Raw genomic sequence first — 25,592 nt, 5'->3', positions numbered from 1 at the left:
AACTTAATGTTAAACAAAGATATAAATAATGTGCTTGGTTTTAAAGGGATTGATGACCAATGTAGACAAAAAGAGTCCATGAACAGGGACAGAGTACAAAACAAGAGCCTGGAGAGATTTGCATGTAGACGTGGTACAGGTTAGAGCTAAAGCTGTAGCCATAGGTTTAAACGTCTCCAGAGCCCAGACTGGTACTGTAGGTGCAATAAAATGTAAAAAAAAAAAAAAAAATGAGCTGGGGCCCTAGGTGCAATTTTTCAATCTTAAATATTGAGAATTCACTTAAAAAAAAAAATCTTCAGCCAAGCTAAAAAGAAACTTGTTTCTTGAATATGGCTCCTGGGCTGCCAGTTCATAACTTATGCTGTCCAGAATGACTTATTTTTACACCAGATTTAAAAATTCTAAATCAAGAAAAGGAAAAAAAATCACGTCCAGAGAAACTTGCTGAGCTGATTCCTTGTGTGCAATGATAAACAGCCTAACTCAATGAGATTTGTTAGGGTGGGCCACTTGGAGTATATAATTACACAGAATAAGAGTAGAGCAAGGATGCTCAAGTTAACATTTCAAGCAAATATTAAAAATATTCACAGCACCTTAGAGAATTTTATTCAACTATTAAAATTTGTTATTTGAGAAAATATAAGTGGTAAACATAATTAATTCATCAATGATTTTAAATTCATTTGAAGCATATTAATTACAGTAACATCTACATGCATTTGAAAATGTAGCCTCATGTTTTTGACACATAATATTTATTCAGTCCATGGTCAATGTTAGATATGTATATGAATTCATGGGCACTTGTAATTAACAACTTCATGACCCTTCAGCAGTTTGTGAACACATGTTAAGAACAATTGGTCTAAATTTGATCTATTGTTAGGCTACAGAAGGCTGCAAAGAAGGATTCACTCCACCTAATAATAAGAAAAATGCTGAATAAATATCACTGGGGTGGGGGTGGCATTTAAGAGCTCAGGTCACAAAGCAATCAAGTAACCTGAATTATCTAACCCTTTCACTGGATTCTTGAAAGGAGGAAGGAGATAGAAAATGAGGCAGAAGAGATATTGAAAAGATAATGACTGAGAATTTCTCAAAAATAATACAACAAGAAATCCAAAAAATTCCAAGCATAACTAAAAAACAACAAAAAAAAACCCACCAAAAACTCAATTATACAAACAAGTGAAAAAACCATACCTAGACACATCATAGTCAGAGTGCTAAAAGTACAACAAAAAATCTTGAAGGCAGCCAGAGCAGAGACACATTACATAAAACTGAACAAAGATAAGAAGATAGCTGATTTCTTAGAAGAAATTATTTAAACTAGAAGATAGTAGAATGAAATCTTTAAAGAGACTTTTTTTCTTATTTTCATTTCCTTAAAAAAGATAATTGACTCTCTAACGCAAAATTATAAAAAATTTGTTGCGGGGTTTATGACACATGTAAAAGTCAAATGTATGACAAAAGAAGGACAAAGAAGACCACAAATAAACTGCTATAATATTCTTATATTATACATGAAGTAGTGTAATATTATAGTGGTACTAAAAAGTGTAAATACCAGAGAAACTACTACAATAATGAAGAAGTACAACTAATAAGTCAATAGTGGAAATAAAATATTTTTTTAGAATATTCAATCCAAAGGAAGGCAGAAGAAGATAAAAAGGAAAAACCAACCAAACAAATAAAAAACCCAGGTGGCACAAATACAAAATTAATAACATGATAGATTTCAATTCAATCATATCAAGAGCCTCTGGCCTAGAATACTACTATTCAGAGTGTGGTCTGGGGAATGATGGTGGTCCCCAGCATTCCCAGTCCATGACAAGATAAACATAGGGGAGCATTTAGAAGCTTTTACAGTAATCTGTTTAGAATAATTCATATCTGTTGAATCTAATTAAAATAACTGAGTTTTTATTTTGTGCGTTCTTTGTATCTCATTTTTAGTAATTCTTTTCTATTGCATTTTACAACATATTGCTTAGTGCTAGATAGGAAATAAAACCTAAGCAAACAAAATCTCTGCTTCGCCACACAATAATTTTGAAAAGCATTAATTTCATAGAGAAAGTACTTTCTAAATTCTATTTGAGTAAAAGAAGAAAAAGGAAAAAGTGAAGCTAGAGGTAAAATTAGCATGTGTGTTAGGAGTTTCATTAATAAATTAGCCCTATCAAGATAAGTTGTACCAAGGACAATGACTACCAATAATTTGTATTACACCAATAGTTTGTACCTAGAGGCTTCCATAACCCCAGGATTTGGAGAAATTGTCAGGATTTCTAATGAGCTTCATAACAGAAATCCCAAGAAACTAATTTTTGGACAAAGTTTCCTTCTACATTTTTCCAGTCCTTTGGGTGGCAGCTTTAGCAGGGGTATCAACAACATTTAGTGCTGTTAACACCTTATTTATTTTTGTTGACTTCAGAGTCAGGGACTTTGAAAAATACCACTTCCACTAAAGAGCTGTTCAAACTTGGGCAAGTTCATCAACTACTCCAAGTCTTAAGGGAAACTGAGATAATACTACCTTCCTCATAAGAGTATTGTTAGCATTAAATTAGTCAATGAATGTAAAGTATTTAACATAGTACAACACAATGGTGAAAGTAATAAGTTCTCAGTAAATGTTAACCAGAAAAAAAAAATTCCAAAGTTTTGGTTCCAACATTACTTTCTATTTCACAGCACATCAAAAACAAAATCATATGTGATAATGCTGGAAGCCAGAAACTATCTCCAATCAGAAAGCTACATTTTTTTTTTTTTTTTTTAGCTACATATGGATCTAGTTCAACTAGAGTTTCCTGAATGAATGTGGGCCTTTTCCAAGCACATCCAGCGTAGCTCAATCATTGGCACCCGAAACAAAGCTAATGCTCTGAAAAGCTGCACATGATAGAAATTAAGCTACCTGTACTGGAAGTGGATGTGAAAGTATTTAAAAGGGAAATAAAATAACTTAAAAGAAAAGGAATTTAGGCACAGTCTCCTTGTATAATCTAAACGCAGCTTGTTGATTCCTTTCGGAAATATTCCCAGAGTTAGATGTCATACTAACAAACCTGTTCGTTAACAGAACAGGTTTCATATGCACTCTGCAAGGCTAATACAGTACACGATTCTTCCTCGGGTGCCTTGACTATTTCACCCTGAAAGCTAGTAACCAAAACTCCTCAGCCAAAACTAAGCAGTTTAGTAAGCTCTTGCTTGATGCTATGCTGCTGGTAGGGCCATGGGGCATTTCTGAATAATTGAATTTAAGTTTAAATAATGATCAGATGCCCCTAGAAACCTCCTGACAGACACCAGGATCAACAAAGAAAAAGTACTGATTCCGTGCCATTTTAGTCATGTTATGTAAAAGTTCAACTGTAAAAGAAATTAAATCTTTTCAACTTTTGCATTGCAGCAGGTCAAGTATATTTTTTAAATGAATCATCTATTGTGGACCAGATATTTCTTCATATGGCATCTTGATTTGGTAACTTAGAAATTACTGAATATTTTTTAAACCATCGAAATTATTTTATCTTGATTCAATTTCTAAGAAGTTTTAGTTTTTCTACATAGCCTATTCAGTTTTAAGTTCTATGCAGCATGTATAAAGGCATCTGTAAGCCAAATTTCTTATTTGATTTGGGAAATAGAGTAATTACTTTTTCCACTTAAGAGGTATTTGAGAAGTTCAATATTTTTCTATCATTGAGCCTCCACTCTTACAGCTAGAGTTGAAGATTCCAGCAGATATTTTCTTTCCAGGAATAGCAATAGTGAGGGATGGGAGTAACAAAGATTCAGAGAGAGAAAAGCCTAATTTATTACCAGATTCAATGCAAAAAGTAGTAAGGTCAAATTTATTACCCAAAGAAAGCAAAACGTAAATACCTTTGGTCAGCATCTAAAGAAAGGCCTAGGGAGCAGAAGGGCGCACCTAATAAGTGCTGGGCACTATGTCAAACATTTTACAAACATTACCTAATTTATGCCCCATGATAGCTTGAGAAATGTATTACTTAGTCACTTTTTACAAAAGAAGAAACTGAGCTTTAGAGAGGTTAAGTAACTTGAACAAAGTTACACCGTTGATAAGGCACAGAGTTGGGATTGCAATCAAGGGCAAACCTAGACATGGATATTGTTATGTACTCAATTGTATTCTCCTCAAAGTGACTGTATTTGTAGACAGGGCCTTTAAAAAGGTAATTAAGGTTAAATGAGGTCATAAGGGTGGGGTCCTAATCCAATATGACTGGTGTCCTTATAAGAAGAGACAGGGATGTGCACACACACAGAAGGCCATGGAGGACACAGAGAGAAGGCAGCCATCTGCAAGCCAAAAAGAGAGGCCTCACAAGGAACCAATCCTGCTAGCAACTTGATCTTGGACTTCCAATCTCCGGAACTGTGAGAACATATATTTCTAAATGAACCACCAGTCTGTGGTGTATTTTATGGCAGTCGGAGCAAACTTATACAAATATGAACTTTAAAAAGATTTTCTATATTGTTTGTTCAATAGATCTCTTTTTAATGGTATACTATGAAAGCTAGTGTTGAGTGGTATGAGAACAGCATGATGGGTATCTATATCTTCAGGGTCTGACGCATAATAGATACTTAATAAGTTTTTGTTATTAGAATGAATTAGAACAAATTCATTCTACAGTGATACATTTTTTGATAAGGTTTTGATGTGGCTAAAAAAAAAATCTAAAATGAGATAAAATCTCTCTTCCATTTAAGTCCTGCAATACAGATATAATTTAGTGAAGAACCCTTCTCTCTCATTTAGTTAGTACCTAGACTCGCAGCTCTCATTCGCTAGCATTAGGTGGTTCCTTTCCCTGGCTTGGTATTCGGCAACACCTGGAGCGCCTCTAGCACCTTGGACCACTGCTGTCATAGTTCACTCCTACCCTTTCTAGAAACTTCCCCGCCTTGTACCTATTTGCCCAAACCTGATTGACAGATTGCATTCTGTCAATCAGATCTCCAAGTATGCTTAATTTGACCCCCAAAGAACATGACAAAATACATTTCATTGCTCAGTTCTACCTCAAAAAAGTAAAGGAACTGAGGCCCAGAAAGATTAAATGATTTGCCTATTCATGGTCATACAGGATCTTGCCAAAGTATGCTCCATGAATCAGCAGCATTGACAACACACAGGTGTTTGTGAGAAATGCAGAATCTCAGACACCATTCAGATCTGTTGATTTAGAATTTACACTTTAGAGGGGAGAAACACTTTTGAAGCAGTGACAGTGTGGAGACTTGAATCCAAATGTTCTAATTTCTAAATCAAATTTCCTGGCCCAAGTGCTTCATCACAGTGGCTTCTAAAAACAATGCCCTTCTCTTCCTTTACTAGTCTCCCGAAAGTGCCATGGCACCAATGGTAGAACATCAGTTGGGTACGTATGGCAGATGAGAATTCAGGATTTCAGAGCTTTGAAGAGCTTTGAAATCATACCCTTGAGACAGCAGCCTATTTATTCTCTGCAAAACCAGACCTAATTAGGGCCACCTGTCAGAGTGGGGCAGGGCCCAGTCTCTACACACAGCTGCCATTGATAATCTATATCATCACATCTGATCCTCACAATAATGCAATGAGAGAGGCTTGACCATCTCTCTTTTACAGATGAAGAAACTGAGGCTCAGATAAGTGAATAATCATCATTAATAGAGACTTTGCACTGCTGGCTTTTCTGACTCGGGCTGGGCAGAAGGACATCCACTAAAATCATTAAACTACTCAGAGAGAGTTCTGCAATTACTTAGGTAGCAACACTTCAAAATCTCGAGAGCCCTCTGTAACTCTGGGTGACCATCACTTTTTCCGTCCTGTAGGATGATGATGAGAGTCATCTTTTGGGGCTGAGGACCTACGGTATTTATTGTATTCTTCGGTTGGCTTGCAGCCTGTAACAATGGGTGTTCTTTCTCCCATGTGATACAACATGCCAGCTCTTTGAATGTATATATTCATTTCATGTTAGATGTTCTGCTGAAACCCTGAGACCTTTGAAATGGAGCTGGGATGGATTTATGATGACAATGGGTGGGTGAACCCACATGCTTCCTCTCTTTTGTTCAGTGCTGGGAGGAACACATAAATGACAGCCCATTCCCTTGGGATCACTTGTAGGTTATAATGCCCACACCTTAGCTTCTTTAGTCATGGTGAGATGAAAAAGAAATAGAGCAGCTACAGAGAGGACCTTCGGATTCCAAGTAAAACCATGAATATGATGAATGAATACTGTGACCGATATTCCATATGGACAGAAGGCGTGAACTATTAATGCAGCAGCTGGAGGAGATAAGGGCGTGCCACGTACACTAATGCTCTACTACAACCCCCTCGCAGTATGATCGACTGCTTTCTGGTAGCTCTGTTGACCTTGCATGTGTAATTTCTAGTTACTCTTCATCTTCAAAAAATTCTCTTTGCTATTTATTTGCCAGGAACAAGAAACGAAGGTACATGTTTGTTGTGGCAAAGTATTACACTTTAAGAACTGAATAATCCTTACTTAAGATGCTGTTGGACTCAAGCATTTGCCAAATAATATATGGATTCTTGTGGGTTATGTAACTAGTCAAGGAATTTGCAAGTCCCCATTGTTATTCACAGATTCAGTGACCTGCTGGTCCGTGAAGATTGAGTTAAAGCCAAGTAATACCATTTCAGTATTTTCCTGTTTCTTCATTTAAACTAATGTGCATATTGTGTAAATGGTATTTCATAATATGCTAAACATTTTTATTCTCTAGACAGTGCGTGTTAGAGCCCTGTTCTTACCAAGCACAGCTTAATAAAATTAACTCTGACTCAGTTGGTTCAGTTGGTGTATGAAATGAGATTCTCTCTTATTCATCTCACAGTGGTTTTGCCCAACAGCAGAGATTTCTCAGTGTTCTGGTTAGGGTTGAAATGCTGTGTACAACTGCATAATGAATAATTTTTTACCCCAAATTAATGGTGTCTGAGTACATGGATTTAAAACTTTACAGGAATTTCAATAAAGAGAATGCTTTTAGCAAAAGAAACAATTGTGTGTGTGTGTATGTGTGTGTGTGTTTATGGCTTTGGTTACTCTCATTTGGGAAAGGAGTGCTGACAAACATATGAGGTTGAAATTATGGTGAGTTGTGTCTGCATGGCACTGTGGTTAAGAGCTTGGGAATTAGGAGATTCCTACTTCAGCACCTACTAATTGTGTGACTTGAACAACTTACTCCCCTCTCCGAGCCTCAGTTCCATTTTCTGTAGAATAGGAAGCCTCAGTTAGACCTTTAGCAATAAGACTCCTGTAATTGTTATAAGGATTAAAAGAGATAAGGTAGGTTATCTTTGGAAGCTGCATATGGAGAATAGTTACTCTGATGTGAGGCTGTGAATCAGCCCAGTTATGTAAGAACCAATAAGGTATGTTTTAAAGGGTTCTCTAGGTCCCTCGACTTAAAAGATAATCTCATCATTAAAGTCAATCTTCTGGACACCAATAGGGTCAAAGTTAAAAATTATTATTTTACTTATATGATTAGAGTACAGCCCTAAATAACTTAGCCAGCATTTTTTTAAAATTGATTTGTTTCATTTAATATTGAAGATACTGAAGACCAGAAATTGACAAATCAGTAGTAAGAAAAGTCCCCGAAATTCAGATTCCAAAGTTTGTGTTCCTTGCATTATATACATGCAACACACAAATGGCCATGAAGAAAATGAGAAGTCTCCATCTTTTGGTCTGTGTACTAACCTAATGGGATCAACAAATCAGTTATTATTCCGAATCTTTCAGCTCAGATATAAATTAGCAAGGATCAGTCAGAGACAACTGAGGCCACAACAGAACAGTGCCATTCAAAAAGCCATTAGAATGCACATGAAAAGGCACTGGGAAATGTCATGCAAATGTCTGGGCATTTTCATTATGCTTGAATATGGGCAGGTGTTAGAGTACTGTATCTAATTTGCAGCTGCACAATTTATACAGGAAACTATGTCCAAATAATGTCCCCAGGGACTAGGAACCCCAAAGCACATAATGCTGCTAAGATCTGGAGCCCCCCAGATGTCTCAGCCCAGGACCCACTATTGAGTCCCACATCTTTGAGTCCTTTTTAACTGTGCTCCCACCCTCAAGCTCCTCCATGCCTTCAGGTCAGATCTTAAGGGAAGTCACAGGATCTCAGGTTGTGTCTGTAAATCCAGCCTGCCTGCCTCTACATCACCACACGTCAATCCAGGAGTCCAAAAGGAGGCGAAGAATAGGTATGTTCCAAACAAGTTTGAGAACCGCACATGCTCCCTTGGAAAGCCGAGCCCTCTCCACTCTTCCTTAGAAATCTGTACCCCTGAACCACCTACCTACAATCCTCTCCACCCTTTACGACTTTCCTAATTCCCCAGTATCAGGAAGAAGGGATCTTTAAAGCATAAGCTTGTCCTTCTCCATTCCTTGAGCAGAGCATAAAGTTTCTGACTTGCTTTACCAAAAAATAAAAAATAAATAAAAAATAAATAAAGTCCAAGAGTTCTATGTGTTCTGGATAGAACAGCTCTATCTAGCTGTTCTATTGTGGGCTGAAGTGAAGATGGGGACTCAGACTGTCTGAGCAGTCTTGACAAGCTCCCCTCTCACCCCCTGAACTTTAACTGCTCCCCCATCATTCTGCCTTAGACCTTCAGTACGGATCTCATTATTCCCTGTACCTCTCTGACTTTAAGTTAGTCATCACAAGAAGCCAAGACGATCCCATACCCATCAATTTTAATCTTGAAAGGGCAATACTTCCCATCTACTACCAGTTCTGTCTCACAGCCCCACCAGTCTCCATACTCCTTTTCCTGCTTTCTTTTCTCCATAACATTTATTACACACACATATTTAAACTAATCTGTACTGGCCTGTCTCCCCCACCAGAATATAAGTTCCATCAGGATAGAACTTGTTTTGTTCAGTGCTGTATCTGCAGTTCCTGGCATATAATAAGCATTCAATAAATATTGTGTAAATAAATGGTTAAATAAATAAATGAATGAATGAATTCTTCCCCAAGCTGTACTAGCTACCAAAAGCTTTGAGTATACCAAGTACCAAAGGCACAGAGACCAGTATATGCCAATTAGTACCTGGCATTTGACTTCTTCCCTACTTGTTATTAATGGAAGAGTGGACTGATGCTGGATACCGCACTTGCTAGCTCTCAGTCTCAGGATGAAGATCTGAGAAATCTTGTAGAAAGATTTCTTTCACAGAATGACTGAATCTCAATTGAGACTGCAGATATTCTGATTACCTTCAATTTCTATCTCTTTTAACTTTATGTATTTCTAAAGTTGATGACTAGAAACAGAAGGTTTACATAGAGAATTAATGCTAAAGATAATAAGAGATATAAGTGGAAATCAAAAAGGAAAAAACATCAAAATGTAAGAGAAAAATTTGAGGCTAGAGATTGCTCTGTATGCAGCACATGGGAGTCTCTCAATACATTTATTTAATGTATGAATGGATGGATGTTGAAGTGTCTAAGGGAGAAGCAACAGGTAGAGTAAAAAAAGTACTCTTTAGTAGCAAAGAATTTCACTATTTGCAAGCTTTTTTTTATTTCTTTGAATGATCATATTTTGAACTGGTATACGATCATTTTGAGAAGTCTTTACAGATCGGTATTAAGGATATGTACATATGTGTCCACAGTAAATATTCATAGAGACCATGTATATATATTATTTAGAATATGGTAACAGAATTAACCAAGCGATCTTGGACGTATATCATTCTAAATGTATTATTAGTATTTTAATAGTCTCATTAATCTTCATAAAAACAATGAATGGTTCAGTGTGTGCTTTGTTTCTAAGATAAGTGAGTCATTGGTTAGCATTTAAAGTCCTTTCTTTTTATTATTTAATATTTAAAAATAAGACATTGCATAGTCATAATGATGCTGCTGGCCTAGGAGTCAGGAGCTATGGGTTCTACTTGGGGGGTTGGAGTGATTGATTAATTCCTAGGGACCCTGCTGTGAACTGCCTGCTATGTCTTAAGCATTTAGTAAACTTAGTTTTGGATTTTGAAAGAAAAGCAATTATTTGAGAATTTAGTAGGTATGCATTACTAAATTTTCTTTCAAAATATTTCACAATGACAAAACCAATAATGACATGACAAAACTATGCATTGGATATTAGTTTGTTACAAGAATGAATATTTGGATCTGGAACTATTTAAAAATATGACAAAGGGGAAATGTAAGTGTAGTATTTTCACATTAAAATAAAAGACTGAGGTGGGGCTGGATTTAGCTGCATTTCAGGCTGCAGAATGTAGAAGCTGTCTCAAGATTCCTTTATTTAGGTAGTTCCATTTTCTTTGTTAACTTTAACTTTTTGTTTGACCTAAGGCTTTATGTTTTCTTGAAGTGGCAATCAGCAGATGGTTGTATATTCAAATTTACCAAGTTTGTTATAATTTCTGAGTTTTTCTTTCATAGACCCATAGATTTCCTGAGTTAGGTAGAAGCTTAAAATTCCTCAAATCCATTTACCTTCAGCAACTAATCGCTTCAGAATCTAAAGTACAATTTCTTCTTTTCTGAATGTTTATAATCAAGACACACAGAAAAGAGAAAAATAATAGAATAAGAAATTCCAGAAATGGACATGCTTTCTTTTCTTTTTCCCTCCTATTGACATTACTTTGGTTGATACAGTTGCATATATATATATATATATTTTTTTTTTTAGATATTGTGTGTGGATTTGAACTGTTTATATCGCAAGTGACTTTATTTATATTGTTTTTCAAAGTGCAAATTTCACACTATTTTCTCTGAATTTGTAAAATCTATCGGAAAATTTCCCAGACATCAGTCACCCTCTCGCTTACACTCTCGTTTGCGTCTGATCTTGCTTGTTGTCCATTTTTGCTGCTGGGTTGTTCCGTTTTGCTCTACGTTACCCTTCGTCTCATGGATGTCCCCATCATTGCCACTGTTTTCCCCACGCTACTTCCCATGTGTGGTCGGCGGTCCCGGGGTTTACAGATATTGTGGTCCTGAGAATGTAGAAACCACATGCGTAAAGCTTTGATGATAATTTCATTTTGACAACAGAAGAATTTCAATAGCTTTGTTATAGTCATGTTTATTTTCAATACGAAAATGAAGATGAAATTTCAGAATGCATCCTGTTGTCCTTAGCCATAATGTCGAAGCAACCAAAGGAATTTAATTGCAGATGGGATGCTATGGCTAAGTGAATTAAGGAGGAAGTCAAGGTTTTCATTTCTAATTTTCCTCTTTTCTGCAATGGACATCAGACACTTAAAGATTCTATAAAGTTTTGCATTTTATAGTAAACACAGAGTAACATATATGTTTGTCTCTATGGGGAGTGTTGCCTACATCCCTGCAACTATTATCAAGTACACACAATTAGCAAAATCTATGCAATACTGGAAACTTGCTTTGTTATTTAGAAGGAATTCCCTGGCTAGCATAACATTTTGTACTATATTTTCCAAGTCTGGGGCAACATTATCTTTTTTTGTAGAATCCACAGTATGAAACAAAATTCCCAAACAATTTTATTAAGGTAGCTTATCTGTTTGACTTTTTCCAGGTGCCATGGGGGTGTTCTTGCTAGTATTATTTGCATCAAGTTTAAATCTAATGAAAATCCAAATACAATTATGAAGGAGAGATGAGGAAAAGAGAGATTCCAACTCAGGGTGGCTCCTCTTATTGTGCTGGAGGGAAAAGGACTGTGATATATCTTTGATAGCAGCGGTGGAGGAAATGAAGCCCTGATTGCGAGCCAGGTTTGAGCTGAACATTAATACGAGGGTAATGAACATTATCCTGATTTGCATGTGAGAAACAGATGCCACCACCTCCTCTTTCTGTGGCGGTAACAAAAGGCTCTGTGCCTGCTCACGAAAAATGGGTGGGAATAACACATGCTGCATATAGTTATGATAAAAGGAAGGGGTTCCTGAGTTGATATCAAAATTTTAGGACCACCCAAATTTTGGCACAGGCTTTAAGTTTTGTTTTAGGATTTTCTGAAGAAACAAAATTCTCTATTAATCAGCAACTGCTTAGTGCGATTGTCAAAAATATGGTGAGCTATTATAGCCTGAACAGTTAATGCCTGGATGCCTCCCTCCACCCCTCACTCATAACTGCCCCCCAAACTCATACAAACACATTCATTCCTAGTTGCTCTTGAAGATTTAGCTTATGTCTGCTTGAGTAACCCCCATATAACCTCTCATTTCTTTCTGTTCTGGAAGTCTCTGCCTCTGTGCTCCCATAGCACATTTATCCAAATCAACCCAATGAAAAGGCTATGAGCAACTGGGAAAATGGTTTTATCTCATTAGTCTTTGCACTCCTGCACCTTGTTGAACCACTGGCAACAAGTCTTATCTCGTTTTTCCTGCCTTTCACTCCTCTTATGATGGCATATATTATGCCTTCTAAAATAATGCTTTTGTTTCCAAGAAAACCACTCTAAATAGCAGGAAAAACATGTATTAACCAAACTTATCTGTACATTGAGTTTAACTGTATAGCCATGATTTGGTCATATAATAAATCATTCCCTGATATTATAATACAACAGAGAAAGTCAAAGCAGTCCTTTCAAAGGCTGGCCTCAGGAACTTTTTTTACTGTTATTGGGAAGAATGAATGTGGAGGACCAATGTGGTATATTAAATGAGAAAATAATATGAGGGTATAAATGTAGCATGAAATAACAGAATTTTCTTCTGAATATATATATACGTATGTAATATTTTTATATATAAATTTTATATATCAGAAGGGAGAGTTTACATTTTAAATCTGACAGAATGAAAGAAAATTTGAGACATTTCATCCAAACCTGCCTCCTGTATGGTGAGTATAGTTAATATGTAACTGAAATGTCTGCCGAAAACCTCAGAGCAATTGAAATGAGCCTTAAATTACCTCCCCACAATCACCTAATTCTTCTCCCCATCTCTCCCTCCCCAAATCACAGAAATGACATCCCTAACCCCCACAGTGTGTCAGAGTTAGCTATAATCAAATAGAATGTGGACAGAGTAAAGGTTTGTAATAAAAAGCCGGCTTCGTGTTCACAGATCGACTGACTTGCTGCTAGAGACAGTGCCTTGATTAAACCTCAGAGCCTCATTTTTGGCACATCTTTGACCAGTTAGGCTGGCCCAGATTCTGCCCATGCTCTGCAATTCCTCATTCCTCCCAGGGAATTGTTCTGCCTCTTCCACAGCTCCTCCTCCTCCAATCAAGGGGCTGACACTGCCCACTGACCACGTTTATTTTTCTGCCTTTTGGCACTAGGAGCTTGTCTGCTGTAGGATAAAAGTGGAATTCTCTGCTGTCTGCAAGGCTTTCCCCAGGGAACAGAGCATGAAACCCAAACTTATATATAAAATCATATCCTGTTTGCAAACATCATATTCCCTTTGCTTCTCACTAATCTGGTCCTGTAAACCCCAGCACAGCTTGAGAGCCCATTCCTCATCTAAACAAATGCCATAAGCCCCTTTATACTTTTACAACCATGTCAAAAAATAATATTGCCTGCCAATAGTGATGTGATTGGAGTTGCCTCCTCCGAGCCATAAAAGAAGTGCAGAGTCTGTTATCAATTTCTCTAAGTGTATCAGGGGAATTATGGGTCGATTCAGTTCCAAGTTATAAATGACAACTCAAAAGCCGCAGAAGTGTTTGAAGCTGGGAGCTGATGACGACATTATCATAAAAGCCTGCTCGTCCTTGCTTTTGTGGGGGTTTTTTTGTGGCCTATCAAGTGAAGAGGGAAAAATAAAGCTGAGAAATGACTTCAAGATTTCTTCACACAGCAGCAGGTCAGATGGCCAGGAAAATGATCACTATTTTTAGTGATATACACTGAGGAGTGAGAACTAAAGTGGTCGTGTACTGGCTTTTGTTTCCAGAGTCCCTTAATTATCTGTTTCACTATAAGATAACCAAGGTCTGGGATTTGGTAAAATGCTCTTTTCAACTCATGCATTTTCTTAGAGTGCAATCACACAGTAATCAGAAATGAGTCATGCCATAGTAACTAAACAAAATGAGAAAAAAACACAAAGGAATTCGGAAACGTTGAGATCGTTGCTCAAAATGCAACTCAGGAGAGCACACTTTAAAGCAAGCATCTTAAGTACCATTTACCCATTGAGCTACATGAACAACACTGTTGAATTATCACATGGAATTTTGGGGGAGATTTCTGATTTCATAATGTCCCAGGTAGTCTCCTCAAAATCCAATTAATCATAGGCCTTCAGTAGGTGTATAATAAACTCATCTAGTAGGAAAGCATATATTCTAGGTAACGAGTTTACTTTAACAATCGGGGAGCATTAAGTATTTTAGAGTTTAAATCAACAAGTCTACCTTAGATAATGTGAACCAGAAGAGTGCCTAAGACAAAAGCAATTTCAGTGGTTTCCACGCTCTCTAGGGTGTTCCTCTATTGCCAAGTTGGGCCACTCCAAGTTCATATTGGTATCTTTCACATACTTAATATGTATAAGACTGTGCTGGAGGCAAAAACTGAGACTAGTACAAATACGGAGGACCCAGAGTTTCTCTTAGGACTTATACCAAAACCAAAAATATTAGGGGTGAGATGGTACCTTAATATCTAAGAACACACTTTGGTTCCTGAAAAAAACAAAAGGACTGAATCAAACTAGTTCAATAGAGCATTCAACAGAAACAGCTTGCATGCATGCGTGTGCATGCACACACACATATGCACACTCTCTTACACTCACCTAGACTTACATCAACACCACCAGAAGACCTATAGTCCAATTTGATAGAGCTGCCTCTCTCCAGCCTTTTCCAGCATTAATGGAATCAAGCTAATCCAGTCTTTGTTCTCCTGCCTCCTTGCCCAAGCTAGATTTAATTACCATCACTGATGCCACCATTTGGATTAGGTCGGTGTTTGAGGATGCTATTAAGAATCTGACATGACTCTCCATGTCAGAAGTAGCAGACATGATTTATTGGGCACGTCTAAGAGTTTACTAGAGCAGTTCTGGCTAACGATAATAAAGTAACCTTACTATGGATTTAGAGCCATTGAGTAGAGTTACTCTGTGTTTAAAGATAGTGAATTATAGGCACAACCCGGTTCAGAATTGGGAGGTGGGTTCTAGGGAGCTGTCTTTATTTCAACTCTGGGTCATGAACTGCATGTACTTGTAAATGAGTGGGAGTTTGATGGCCACCATTCTTTCAACAGTGTTGATTTCCTCCCCATCACCATACCTACTAAGTAGTCCTTAGCTTTGTTTTATTCTTCACCTCATTTGCAGGTAATCAACCATTATTTTAAAATGGCCACTTGGGATGTTAGAAAATAAGCTCAAAGCCAATGAAACCCATTTTAAAAGTCACTTTGTCCTCTGCCTTCTAGAATGGTATTGCAAGCTCATGGTTTCGCAGGAAGTTTGCTAAAAATTAACAAGGATTATATGGGGCGGTGATTGTCCTCTGCTGGGGGTCACAAAGCAAAGTTCACCGGTGGGCTGACACAAAGGGGACCACTACACTAGCCATGTGGCTGCATTGCTAGGCTCCAGGGACTGTGGACAGCCTGCTGAAGATGGAAGTGGCAGAAGGACCTAACATGCTCTTTGGGAACTCCCCTACATGAGCGCACACACCAACCTCGTATTTTCAGTCTCTCACCCTTCACCTTGTGACTTTCAGGAAAATAACCTCACTTTGAGCCTTCAGGTTCTCATCTGCAAAATGCTGTTAATAATAATGACTATTTTACCAAGTTGTTATGAGCCTCTGTCGTACGCTGGTAAACTGTGTGGTCCAAACAGATGTTGGTTGTAGTTGCCTTTCTTATTTCTAGTGGGCAGACTCAGGTGAAGGAATAGAAAGATTATCCTTAATAAATCCAGCATCACTAAAATGAAAGAATTAGCTTAAAATATACGGGAATTCCCTGTGTAAAATTTATTTATAGCAAAATTTTGCCTAACCATGACATGCACAGGACTAATTTTGTTCTTTCCCTTCAATATCCAAGAAACCTAATTGACTCAAATTCCTTAGTCCTTGGAAACCTGACCTAGAATTATGTTGTCGCTTATGTGACTTAGCACTTAGTTCTGTGGATGACATTTTATTACTGGTAAGGGTTAACTTTAAATAGATTGCAGGCTATATAGAATGTTCTTATCATCCACAAAAATGTAGACATTTTTCTTCATATGTTGCTGGATTTGAACAAATTTATCCTTGCAATGTGGTATAAATACCTTGGGTCAAAAGGCTTTCTTAATTATCAAAGACAAAATGGCCTCAGGGGGTTCACAAACAAAACATCCCACAGTGCAAGGCGCTTTATGAAGTTTATACCGTTTTCCTCAGTATCGCTCTATTGAAAATTGAAATCTGCTACAAACCTGTGTGTTAAACTCTCTCATATGCCTAGCAAAGCCAGCTTTGTGAACATGTGACTTGTACAGTCACACAGGACTTTACAGTTTGATGAGCCCTATATTTGGTTTAATTCACTATTGTTACCATCTTGAAATTCTTAATTTTCAAACAAGCAGATCTGCATTCTCATTTGGCACTGAGCCCTACAAATTATGTAGCCAGTCCTGAAGTCTAGCATAACCTTTACTAAGAAAGAGCCTTAAACATAATCGAACAGATAAATCAAAGGAAATAGTTTTGGAACTTTGTTATTTAAGAGCATTAAACAAACTCATACTTACCCCAAGTCCACCACAAGGTAATGAAGAAAAAAACTTTTGAGAGGCATCACCTACACAATAAGAAGATATGAACAAATATATAAATTGGGAATATAATTATAGATTTTTACATTTTAAATATTAATATTACTAAAAACTATCGGTTTTGATAAGTGTTTACTCTTCATTGTTTATTGTGACAATTTATGTTACATGGCATTTATCATTTAACTTAGGAGGAAATTGATCAAATTTTAGATTGGTAAGAGCTAAAAGCAAATGAATAAAAATATTACATGTAGAGTCTTTTGCCTACATGAACAAATATCTATGAAATTTGAGTCTCAAGATTTGTTTAACTGGTCTACACATCATATAATATATAACAGTATCTTTTTTATTTATAATTTATTATGAATAACTCAGCTATTCACTGAGTATATCCCTCTAATACAATATTTCAAATCACAATATTTATTGAATATAGTCATTTTTTAAATGTTTCTAATATTAAAATGTCTATTCAAATATACAGATTTATTTTCAATTTCTACTTCTAGCTAAGGCCAAACATAATATAAGCCTCTCAGATATTCACAATTGTTTAAACAAGCAAGTCATGACATACTAAAGAGGATAACACTATTTGGGAATCTATATAATGTAAATATAAATATATATTCTTTAAAACATATGCCAAAATCTTACTTGTGACTATCTCTTAGAATTGATATTTCATGGAATTTTTCATCATTTTGTTTACCTGCACTTTTATTTTCCACATTATCTACGACATGAATAGAGAAAACAAAAATAACTAACTACTCCTAAACCTCTAAGACTAAACTCTACTTTACAGAGTAATTAAAGGGAAAGGCAGTGGGCAGTTCCACATCATAGTCAAAAAGCTCTGAAGTGATTCAAATGGGTCACTCAGGAGATCAGTGGTAGTAACAGGTTCGAACCTCCATTTCACCTGTCCCAAATCATTTGTCCTACTGATGATCAATGAAATAATGAAAACTGAAAACAGGTTTGTGGTGGAATTCACATACCATGCTAGCAAAAGACTAAATAGATTTTAAGGTCATAGAAAAAAGTTTATTTTGAAAACAATAAATGTATTAGTTTTTTTTCAGATGCAATTGCTAACAAATGGAAAATGATAAAAATTTAAGTACAAATGAAAAAATAAGATGATTATATATAAGGAAATTCATGAGAAAAAAGGTAAGTCAACAACAACTAAAATCGTGTCAGGGAAATATATGAAAACTGAAATACTGACATCAGTAAAGGATATATAAAAAATTTATGGACAGTTTGGGGAGGGGTAAAGTTTTCTTAAGTTGTTGCTCATAACAAAGATATTACTGTCTTATTGAATATTTTGCTAGGCTGTGTTCATATGTCATATACGAAATTAAAATATATAATATTATATATTTTAATCTCTGAATTCTTCTTTCTCTAGTTAGTGAAAAAGGATAAATATTACAATGGAATAAAGTAAAAAAAAAATTTTAAACTCTAAGAGAATAAGGAAAATAAATAATGTGTTGCTTAAGAATTATATTTAGTAATGTTTACATAATACAAATGAGCCAAATAATCAATAATTTAAATTTAGTAGTGTGTAAAAAATTTTAATTCACTGAATTGACTGCATTTAATTTTTTATATATATATATATATATATACTATATTGCCTTATCCATAAACTGAAATCTGGCAAGCTACAAGATAATGAAAACTGGTAGTAAGAACGACAGGAATATTAATGCTGAGGAAAATCTCGTACCAGAAATAATTGGAAAGAATGTTTTTAAAGTGTCACCTTACTGGGTCTAGAGTATTTAAAGAGATAAATGGTACCCATTTTCAAATCTAATTATTTTATAAGCTATAGATATCTTTCAAGATACAAAGACTGATAGGTCTGGTCATAATAAACTTTTATTTAAATCCTTCCTCCTAACTCCAGAACGTAACTATCAAGAGTAGTACTATCAATCCAACTCAGAAATTTCATACAACTGAATGAATTTAAATGTAATGTTGTGTGCGCACTGACACCCTCCCCTACCCCTTCCCGCAATCTGTGTCGGGGGAAACGCGGGAGGAAAAGAAATCTAGGGGAGTGGAAGAAAATGATAAAGAGAAATATCTTGACGGCTATCAATTTCTATACATTTATACATGGCAGTGTCAATCTAGTTTTTTAAATATAAATAAAAAACAAGAATTCAAATTTCATAAAGAACAAAAAATGTATGAAAAGTTAAAAGAATGGGATTATTCACTTAGAACTTGAATGAGGAAAATCTGCTAAGTTTCTGGATTCGCATGAGAAATTGAAGTAGTTCAGAAGTATTGTCAAAGTCGAATTTCATACTTGACATCAAGACCTAACAATGCAATATCCTTGTTTATCTTTACTCATGTAGCCTGCACACAATTTGAAATTATCACACTGATCCCTGAGAGGTGCCTATGAAACTCTACCTATGTATCTAATTCTAAAATCATCAATTATATGAGTATTAGCCACAATAAATACTCAAAAGGAATGCGATAAGTGGCCAATTTATGTGGATTAAAACTTTAAAAATTAAATTATTGTTACTTGGCGTTTTCATCGCATACATACGTACATGAAAAAGATTGTCCAAGGTCTAAGTTATACACTGGAATTTATTTTTAAATCATGAAATTTTTAAATGATACATATGTTGACTCTTGAAAAAATAGGTTTTGTTCGAATGTCGAATTTCATTTAAAAAAAAAGATGACATTGCAAAGTTTCATAAGTAGTTTGAAGTTGTCAAAGTTTAAATAAACTTCATTTCTTTTACAAATATGTCTTTTCTCTTAAAATGTGGAATAATGGTTGTTTTGGAACATCTCTCAAACACTTACCTTTAAGTTCATCCCAATTAAATCCAAAATACCTAGATTTATGCCTAGGCTGAGATCATATTTTTTTTAAAAATAGAGAAGATTTGCTACTTGTTTTCTCTTAACTAAATTAAAAATAATAATAATCAAAATTCACATAGCCTTCTATTTTTAAAAGTGTATTTTGACCTCATAAAACTGTGAAAGTTAACATCTAGTTTACTTCATCTTTGGTTACACTGTGTGGGATTATTAATCATGTTAAAACAAAGACAGTCATTGTATAGTATCCACAAAAATTGAAGTACTTTATGCAGAATCTACATGTGCAGAGACTGATTTCTTCAACAGAAAGAAGAAAAAAATAGAGTATATATGTTTAGATTGACATATTTGCCTTTATATTAACATATAGATTTAACTCTGGTTTTCATCATTAAATTTTAATAATGTTTTCTAAAAATTAAGTAATCTTTATGTATTCTACTTTCCGTCAGTTTCTTCCCAAGCTATCATTACATCCCTTGCATGCATGTGTGCATACATACATTCACCTGTATGCCTTCACTTCATTAATCGAAGGATGCCTGCCACTCCTTTTAAAAAGCCGTATTATAAGTGTATTATGGGGGACTCTTAATTTCCCCTTATTATTGCTTTCCAAGATGCCTGCCTATTATATGTCACATACTTGCTTTTGAATTGTTTAGGACCAGTTAACATAAAATCACTTTAAATATTGTTGAATTAAGGGAGAGAGTCCAGTGATTTGGAACTGACGAAACAGGTTTATTTGAAAGAAAGGGACTAGAAAAAGTCCTAAAATGCCTTTCTTTAGTTAACATACTTAAAATAATATCATTTCAGTATATAGTACCATGTCATGTATTGTTATTCCACTATAAAAGATTAAAGTAAATATAATAGAATTGTTTCAGCTAAGAATAAAGTTTTGTAACAAACTTTTTCTAAAATCTGTTATTTCTATCTTTCATATAAAGTTTATATAAAGTTGTGCAACATTAATTTTATTTTAAAATCTGATGGCAGAGGTTTGAAAAATCATACATTAGCTAAAAATTACGTCTATTAGTTTTCTACTTCTGCCATCTACTTTACTATTTAATTCCAGTTAAGGTATGCATTAAAAAGATTATATTAAGATTTAAAATATAATCTTACTATAAAATATAGTATTCTAGGCACAGTTATAGGAGTTTTCACTTAAAATAAGTTGTATTATGCCCCCTGTCTATTGAGGTCATGGGAAAAAAAACTGAACAACACAAAACAAATGGAAAAGGTGAAAATAAATTTACATAAAGAATGTGAAAAACTTCTTTCATTTAGTTTAAAAATGTAAGCAAACAAACTCTGCAATGCATTTATTCCTGTATGCTAAAACACAATGAACAAATGCTATTCAAATAAATGTTAATTTAAAAATAAACATCATGAAACTTTTATGGTCATTTTTTCAATTTTTCTAATGCAAGATTTTCTTAATCTACATTGGCTTCCATTGTAAACAACTCATTCCACAGAGCAATGCTGATGGAAAAGCTGATTTTTTGTCACACTGCTTGCCAAGTATTTTGAACTGACACCAGCATTGACTAATGACAGTGCTGGAATGTGCTGTTCTCAGTAGAACGGAGGCCCATACAGACCTAGGAGTGTCCTGGGGTCCAGCTTCTGTCCGTCCAGGGGGTTGGTGCCATACAACAGTGAATGATGTTCAGAATGAACAAGTTGTATTTCCTCCAGGCTGGCTTTTCGACCTTGAATTCGCTGAAAGAAAACAGCAGAAGCTTACAATACTCTACTGACAACAGTTAGAAGAAAATAAAGCCCCAAGTCACATTTAAGATGATTAATAATGGGCTGAGTTTTATCATGTAGGAATGTGACACCAATTTGCTTAGTAAAGTACCATACGAATATTTGAAAAATGAATGCGTGCATTTCAGAACCAATGCATTGCTTATGCCTAAATGGGTAATTGACATAAAGTATATTCTTCTTTGGCATAAAAAAGAAATTTATACCAAATAAATTAATAGTTAACTCCTTTGGGAAAGTACCAGCTTAGAAACAAATATGGTCTACTGTTTAGCTGAGACTTAATTCATTGAAATCTTATTTTACACTTATCTGGAGAAGTTGTTTCTTAATGGACTTAAGGAAGTACCAATACATTTTAATGTATTTGATTATAACAAATATCTGATCATTTCATGTGTGTGCATCTCACAGTAGTGTTAATCTAGACCAATGTTACTCAAAGTATGTCCCACGGGATCAGTAACAGTTCTGAAACTGTTTATGAATGGTCTGTGATGAGGTCTGTACAGAAATTCAGAATACTTAGAAACTTTTATAGCAATTTGACAGAATATTTTTAAGTCTGTTGAATCTAATATAATCTTATATATCTTCAATTTAATTTCACTTTTGTAGTATTTCATTCTTAATATATTCTATGAAAGCGTTAGTAACAGAATGGAAATTAAACAGAAGCAATAACTGCTGTTCAACCAGAGATAGTTTGAGACACTCTAGACTCAGTCAATATTTTTATACACATGCGAGGCAGAGACTTTCACTTCGACTAAGAAAGGTCCTTCAACACAGATGAAACTGAATGTTAAGTCAAGCCTCAGTTAGTCAATATGCAAAGTGTTCTTTCTAGCCACTTTTCTCGGTTGGCACATCTGCGAAACTCAGTAAACATCATGTTGGTTTACGAAGTTAATTAGCCTTTAGGAAATTGCTGTGTTTCCTAAAACCACCAGAGAGTACTAATATTTCACTTAAAATATGTATTACAATAAAGTACCAGTAAGGTAATATTTAGTAGAGAACTATGCAGAGTGAAATTCAAAGAGAACCTGCACAGGGAATGGTGTCCTTTCATGTTCCTGACCATAAAATCACCAGCTGACATGGAAACATCAGGTGACAACAACACCTCTTGCAGGACACGACGATTCCATATTCACCCTCCTTAATTTAAGGTGATGCAGCTGCTGTTGATGTGTGGTTCACTGATCGAGCAGGCCAGGAAACCTTAATATACAGACACTTCCTAGGGGTTTACTGGGTAGAGGGCAGAGCTGTACTTGCCACTAAAAGCAAATCATGTAACAGTGAGAGAGCAGGAGACCTGAGGGATAAAAGAAAGGTAACAGGAGTGACGAAAAACAGAAACTCCTCGACACTGCGCCATTATGTGTCAAATAAACACATGCTTACGGGATTTTCTTTGTCATAGCACTAAAGTTCCCTCTTTTTTGACACCCAATTTACTTTTCTAGAAAAATAAAAATATGTTTTAGAGAAATTATTCCCAGTTAGATGTTAAATACTGAAATTAAATTGGGTAGGTAATGCTGAAGACTAAGGCAAACTTAATGATGGCCATCTGGTCAGCCATTGCTCAGATTGACAAAGGAACATGTTATTGACCTCGGTGGCTTGATGATAACCATTAAATTTGGAAACGTTTATAGAATACCAGAACAACCAAAGAAAAAGATGACAAGTAATGAGATAAAATTAGGAGGAGAAAGTTCAAAGTCAATATTAAAGGGAACATCTTAACTGTGAGATTTCAGCTGGTGTTAAATCCCCCAAGAAAACTAGTGGTAACCCCATGGTCTGAGTCATCTAAAACTGGAACGAGCGGAGAGCACTGCAAATCAGATGAGACAATCAGTCCTACTCTGGCAGAACATTAAATACCATTAATAAGAAATATATCTTTATGTTTTCATAAACTAGTCACATGTATTTTCAACCATACATTTCATGCTTGTCCCAACTCCTTTCTCATTCTCCTACAATCCTCCTCACATTCAGGCTGAACAATCAACCACACATTTGAAAAATAATCTAATAAGATTCAATTATTGACAGCAGCTGAAGAGCTGATAAATCAGATAAGGACACCTATCGAATCTCAGTCATTCCTTTATGTGATATCAGTTAAATAACAGTAAGATAGAGCATCTGGCCCAGCCTTTTTAGCATTTATTTATTCTAAATAGTATTCCATTCTAGTTTATACTGTAGTCCTCTCTATCACTATTAAAATGTAATACAGTTCCTAAGTTTTCACTTCAATTTTTCTTTTTTCCTCCCTCTCTATTTCTTTTTGACTCCCAGGAAGTTTTCACATGGGCTCTTTTTATCATTATAAAATATACGTATTTAAAAAATAATTACAGTAAATATAAGGAATATTTAACAATCATCTTCTGCTTCTATGGGTGCTAGAGAATAGAATTTGCAAACAGGATATATATGTTTCTATAGAAAAAAACAGTGAACAAAACCAATTGAATATGAAATATGTTTCTACTTGGAAAAACAATCTGGAGAAAGCACATTTTGAGATTTACATCTCATAGAAGCAAAGCTATGGGAACTTGAAGGATGACTAAGCTAAAAATTCTGAAATGGCAACAGCTTTCCTTCTTTCTTAACTCACAGGATCTCCTGGAGTAGTTCCATCTTACCTCACTGTTATCAGAAGTCTTCAATTTGTCAATTTCATTTTTTTCCTCTCAAACTGAGGTCTCCAAGAAGGTTCTCACTTTCTGGAATTATCATCAGTAATTTGTTATGTTATGAGTTTACGCTTAAATATAGATATTTTTATTTAATCCCTTCCCATATTTTTCTATTTCCTGTGTACTCTTTATTCCTTCATTTCTCTCTCATGATGCTCTTTTGAGTCAAAGGTCGACAGCCATAATGAGTCACAAAATAGGATAAAGTGCTCTGATAATCATAATTTAGGGGGATACTGATTTCCGTTCTCAGAGATATTTAGTCTGCAGGATGTCTATCTAAAGTCATCTATGATTCTAACCCAAAGGATTTTTGAGAATTCTCAGTATATTTGGGAATGCAATGCATTTAAGATATGGTGTTCGTTTATGTATTTCTTGAGATCTCACTTAAGATTCAAATATAAGTCTTAAATACCGTGCTAATATAGGCCTAATAAAGGAATTGCATAGTTTTTCATGTTCTTAATAAAGAAACCCTGCAGTGAACGGGTCATTATTATATTTTCACTCTCTGTGATGTGCACTTGGGCATCTTCTTCCTTGAAAGTAGGAAAGGAACTAGTGTGCACTGAGTGCCTACTCTGTGATAAGCACTGAGGAATATGATCTCTTTCAGTTCATAGCGTCAGTCTACATTCAGGTTTGAAGTCTGACTAAAGCTGTTTAAAATGACCATATCATTGAGTCTCACAACACACCATGGTTCTTTCCTAAAGAAATAGTCTTTCTGAAATAAAGCCCATTAATGCAACCTGATTATAGAAGGAATGTTCTGAACATGATCTACAAAGTCATACTGTGACAGGATAAAATGCAGCCTACCCACACCCACCCACACACAGAGCACACACACGGTATAGATTCATGTTTTTTTTTCCTGCCAAGGAGCAGGGAAAAAAGGAAACAGTTCTATTCCTTCCCCTCCTGTGTTCAAAGCCTGGATTGAGGCCAGTGTCCTAATCAGTTCTCATTGGCCCTGGAGGAATCAGAACCTTTTGTAAAATATAATAAAGGGCATAAAATCATGATAAAATGCATGAAAAAGCAATGCCTTTGGTTAGGGAACTAGAAATAATTTAGCAGAACAGATGGATTGCATTGGTTTGGTATTATTGAGGACATGAAAGGGCTCATTTTGTGGCAGTTCCAAACTAAGAGAAAATGTCCAACTTAACTTTGACAAGTCAAAGTACCTGCCTCTGCTGGAGGAGACCCCATTTTCTTTAATCATTTTCAAAGTGGTGACATATTAGGCAAGAATTTCCACTCCAATATCTCATTTTTTGAAAAT

General features: G+C 35.4%; 1 protein-coding gene across 1 annotated transcript in view; it reads right to left on the bottom strand.

Annotated features, from left to right (window-relative positions):
- Positions 1-25,592, bottom strand: part of HDAC9 (histone deacetylase 9) — a 298,491-nt gene that overhangs the window by 41,008 nt on the left and 231,891 nt on the right. Inside the window, exons 13-14 of the mRNA XM_025046886.1 lie at positions 21,395-21,515; positions 16,848-16,897 (exon numbers count right to left, since the gene is read on the bottom strand). Of these exons, the coding sequence (XP_024902654.1) occupies positions 16,848-16,897; positions 21,395-21,515 (171 nt within the window). The remainder of the gene's footprint in view (positions 1-16,847; positions 16,898-21,394; positions 21,516-25,592) is intronic.

This window comes from Pteropus alecto, unplaced genomic scaffold (genome assembly GCF_000325575.1).
Source record: "Pteropus alecto unplaced genomic scaffold, ASM32557v1 scaffold21, whole genome shotgun sequence".
NCBI classification, from domain to species: domain Eukaryota; kingdom Metazoa; phylum Chordata; class Mammalia; order Chiroptera; family Pteropodidae; genus Pteropus; species Pteropus alecto.
This window is presented reverse-complemented; position numbering and strand designations above follow the sequence as displayed.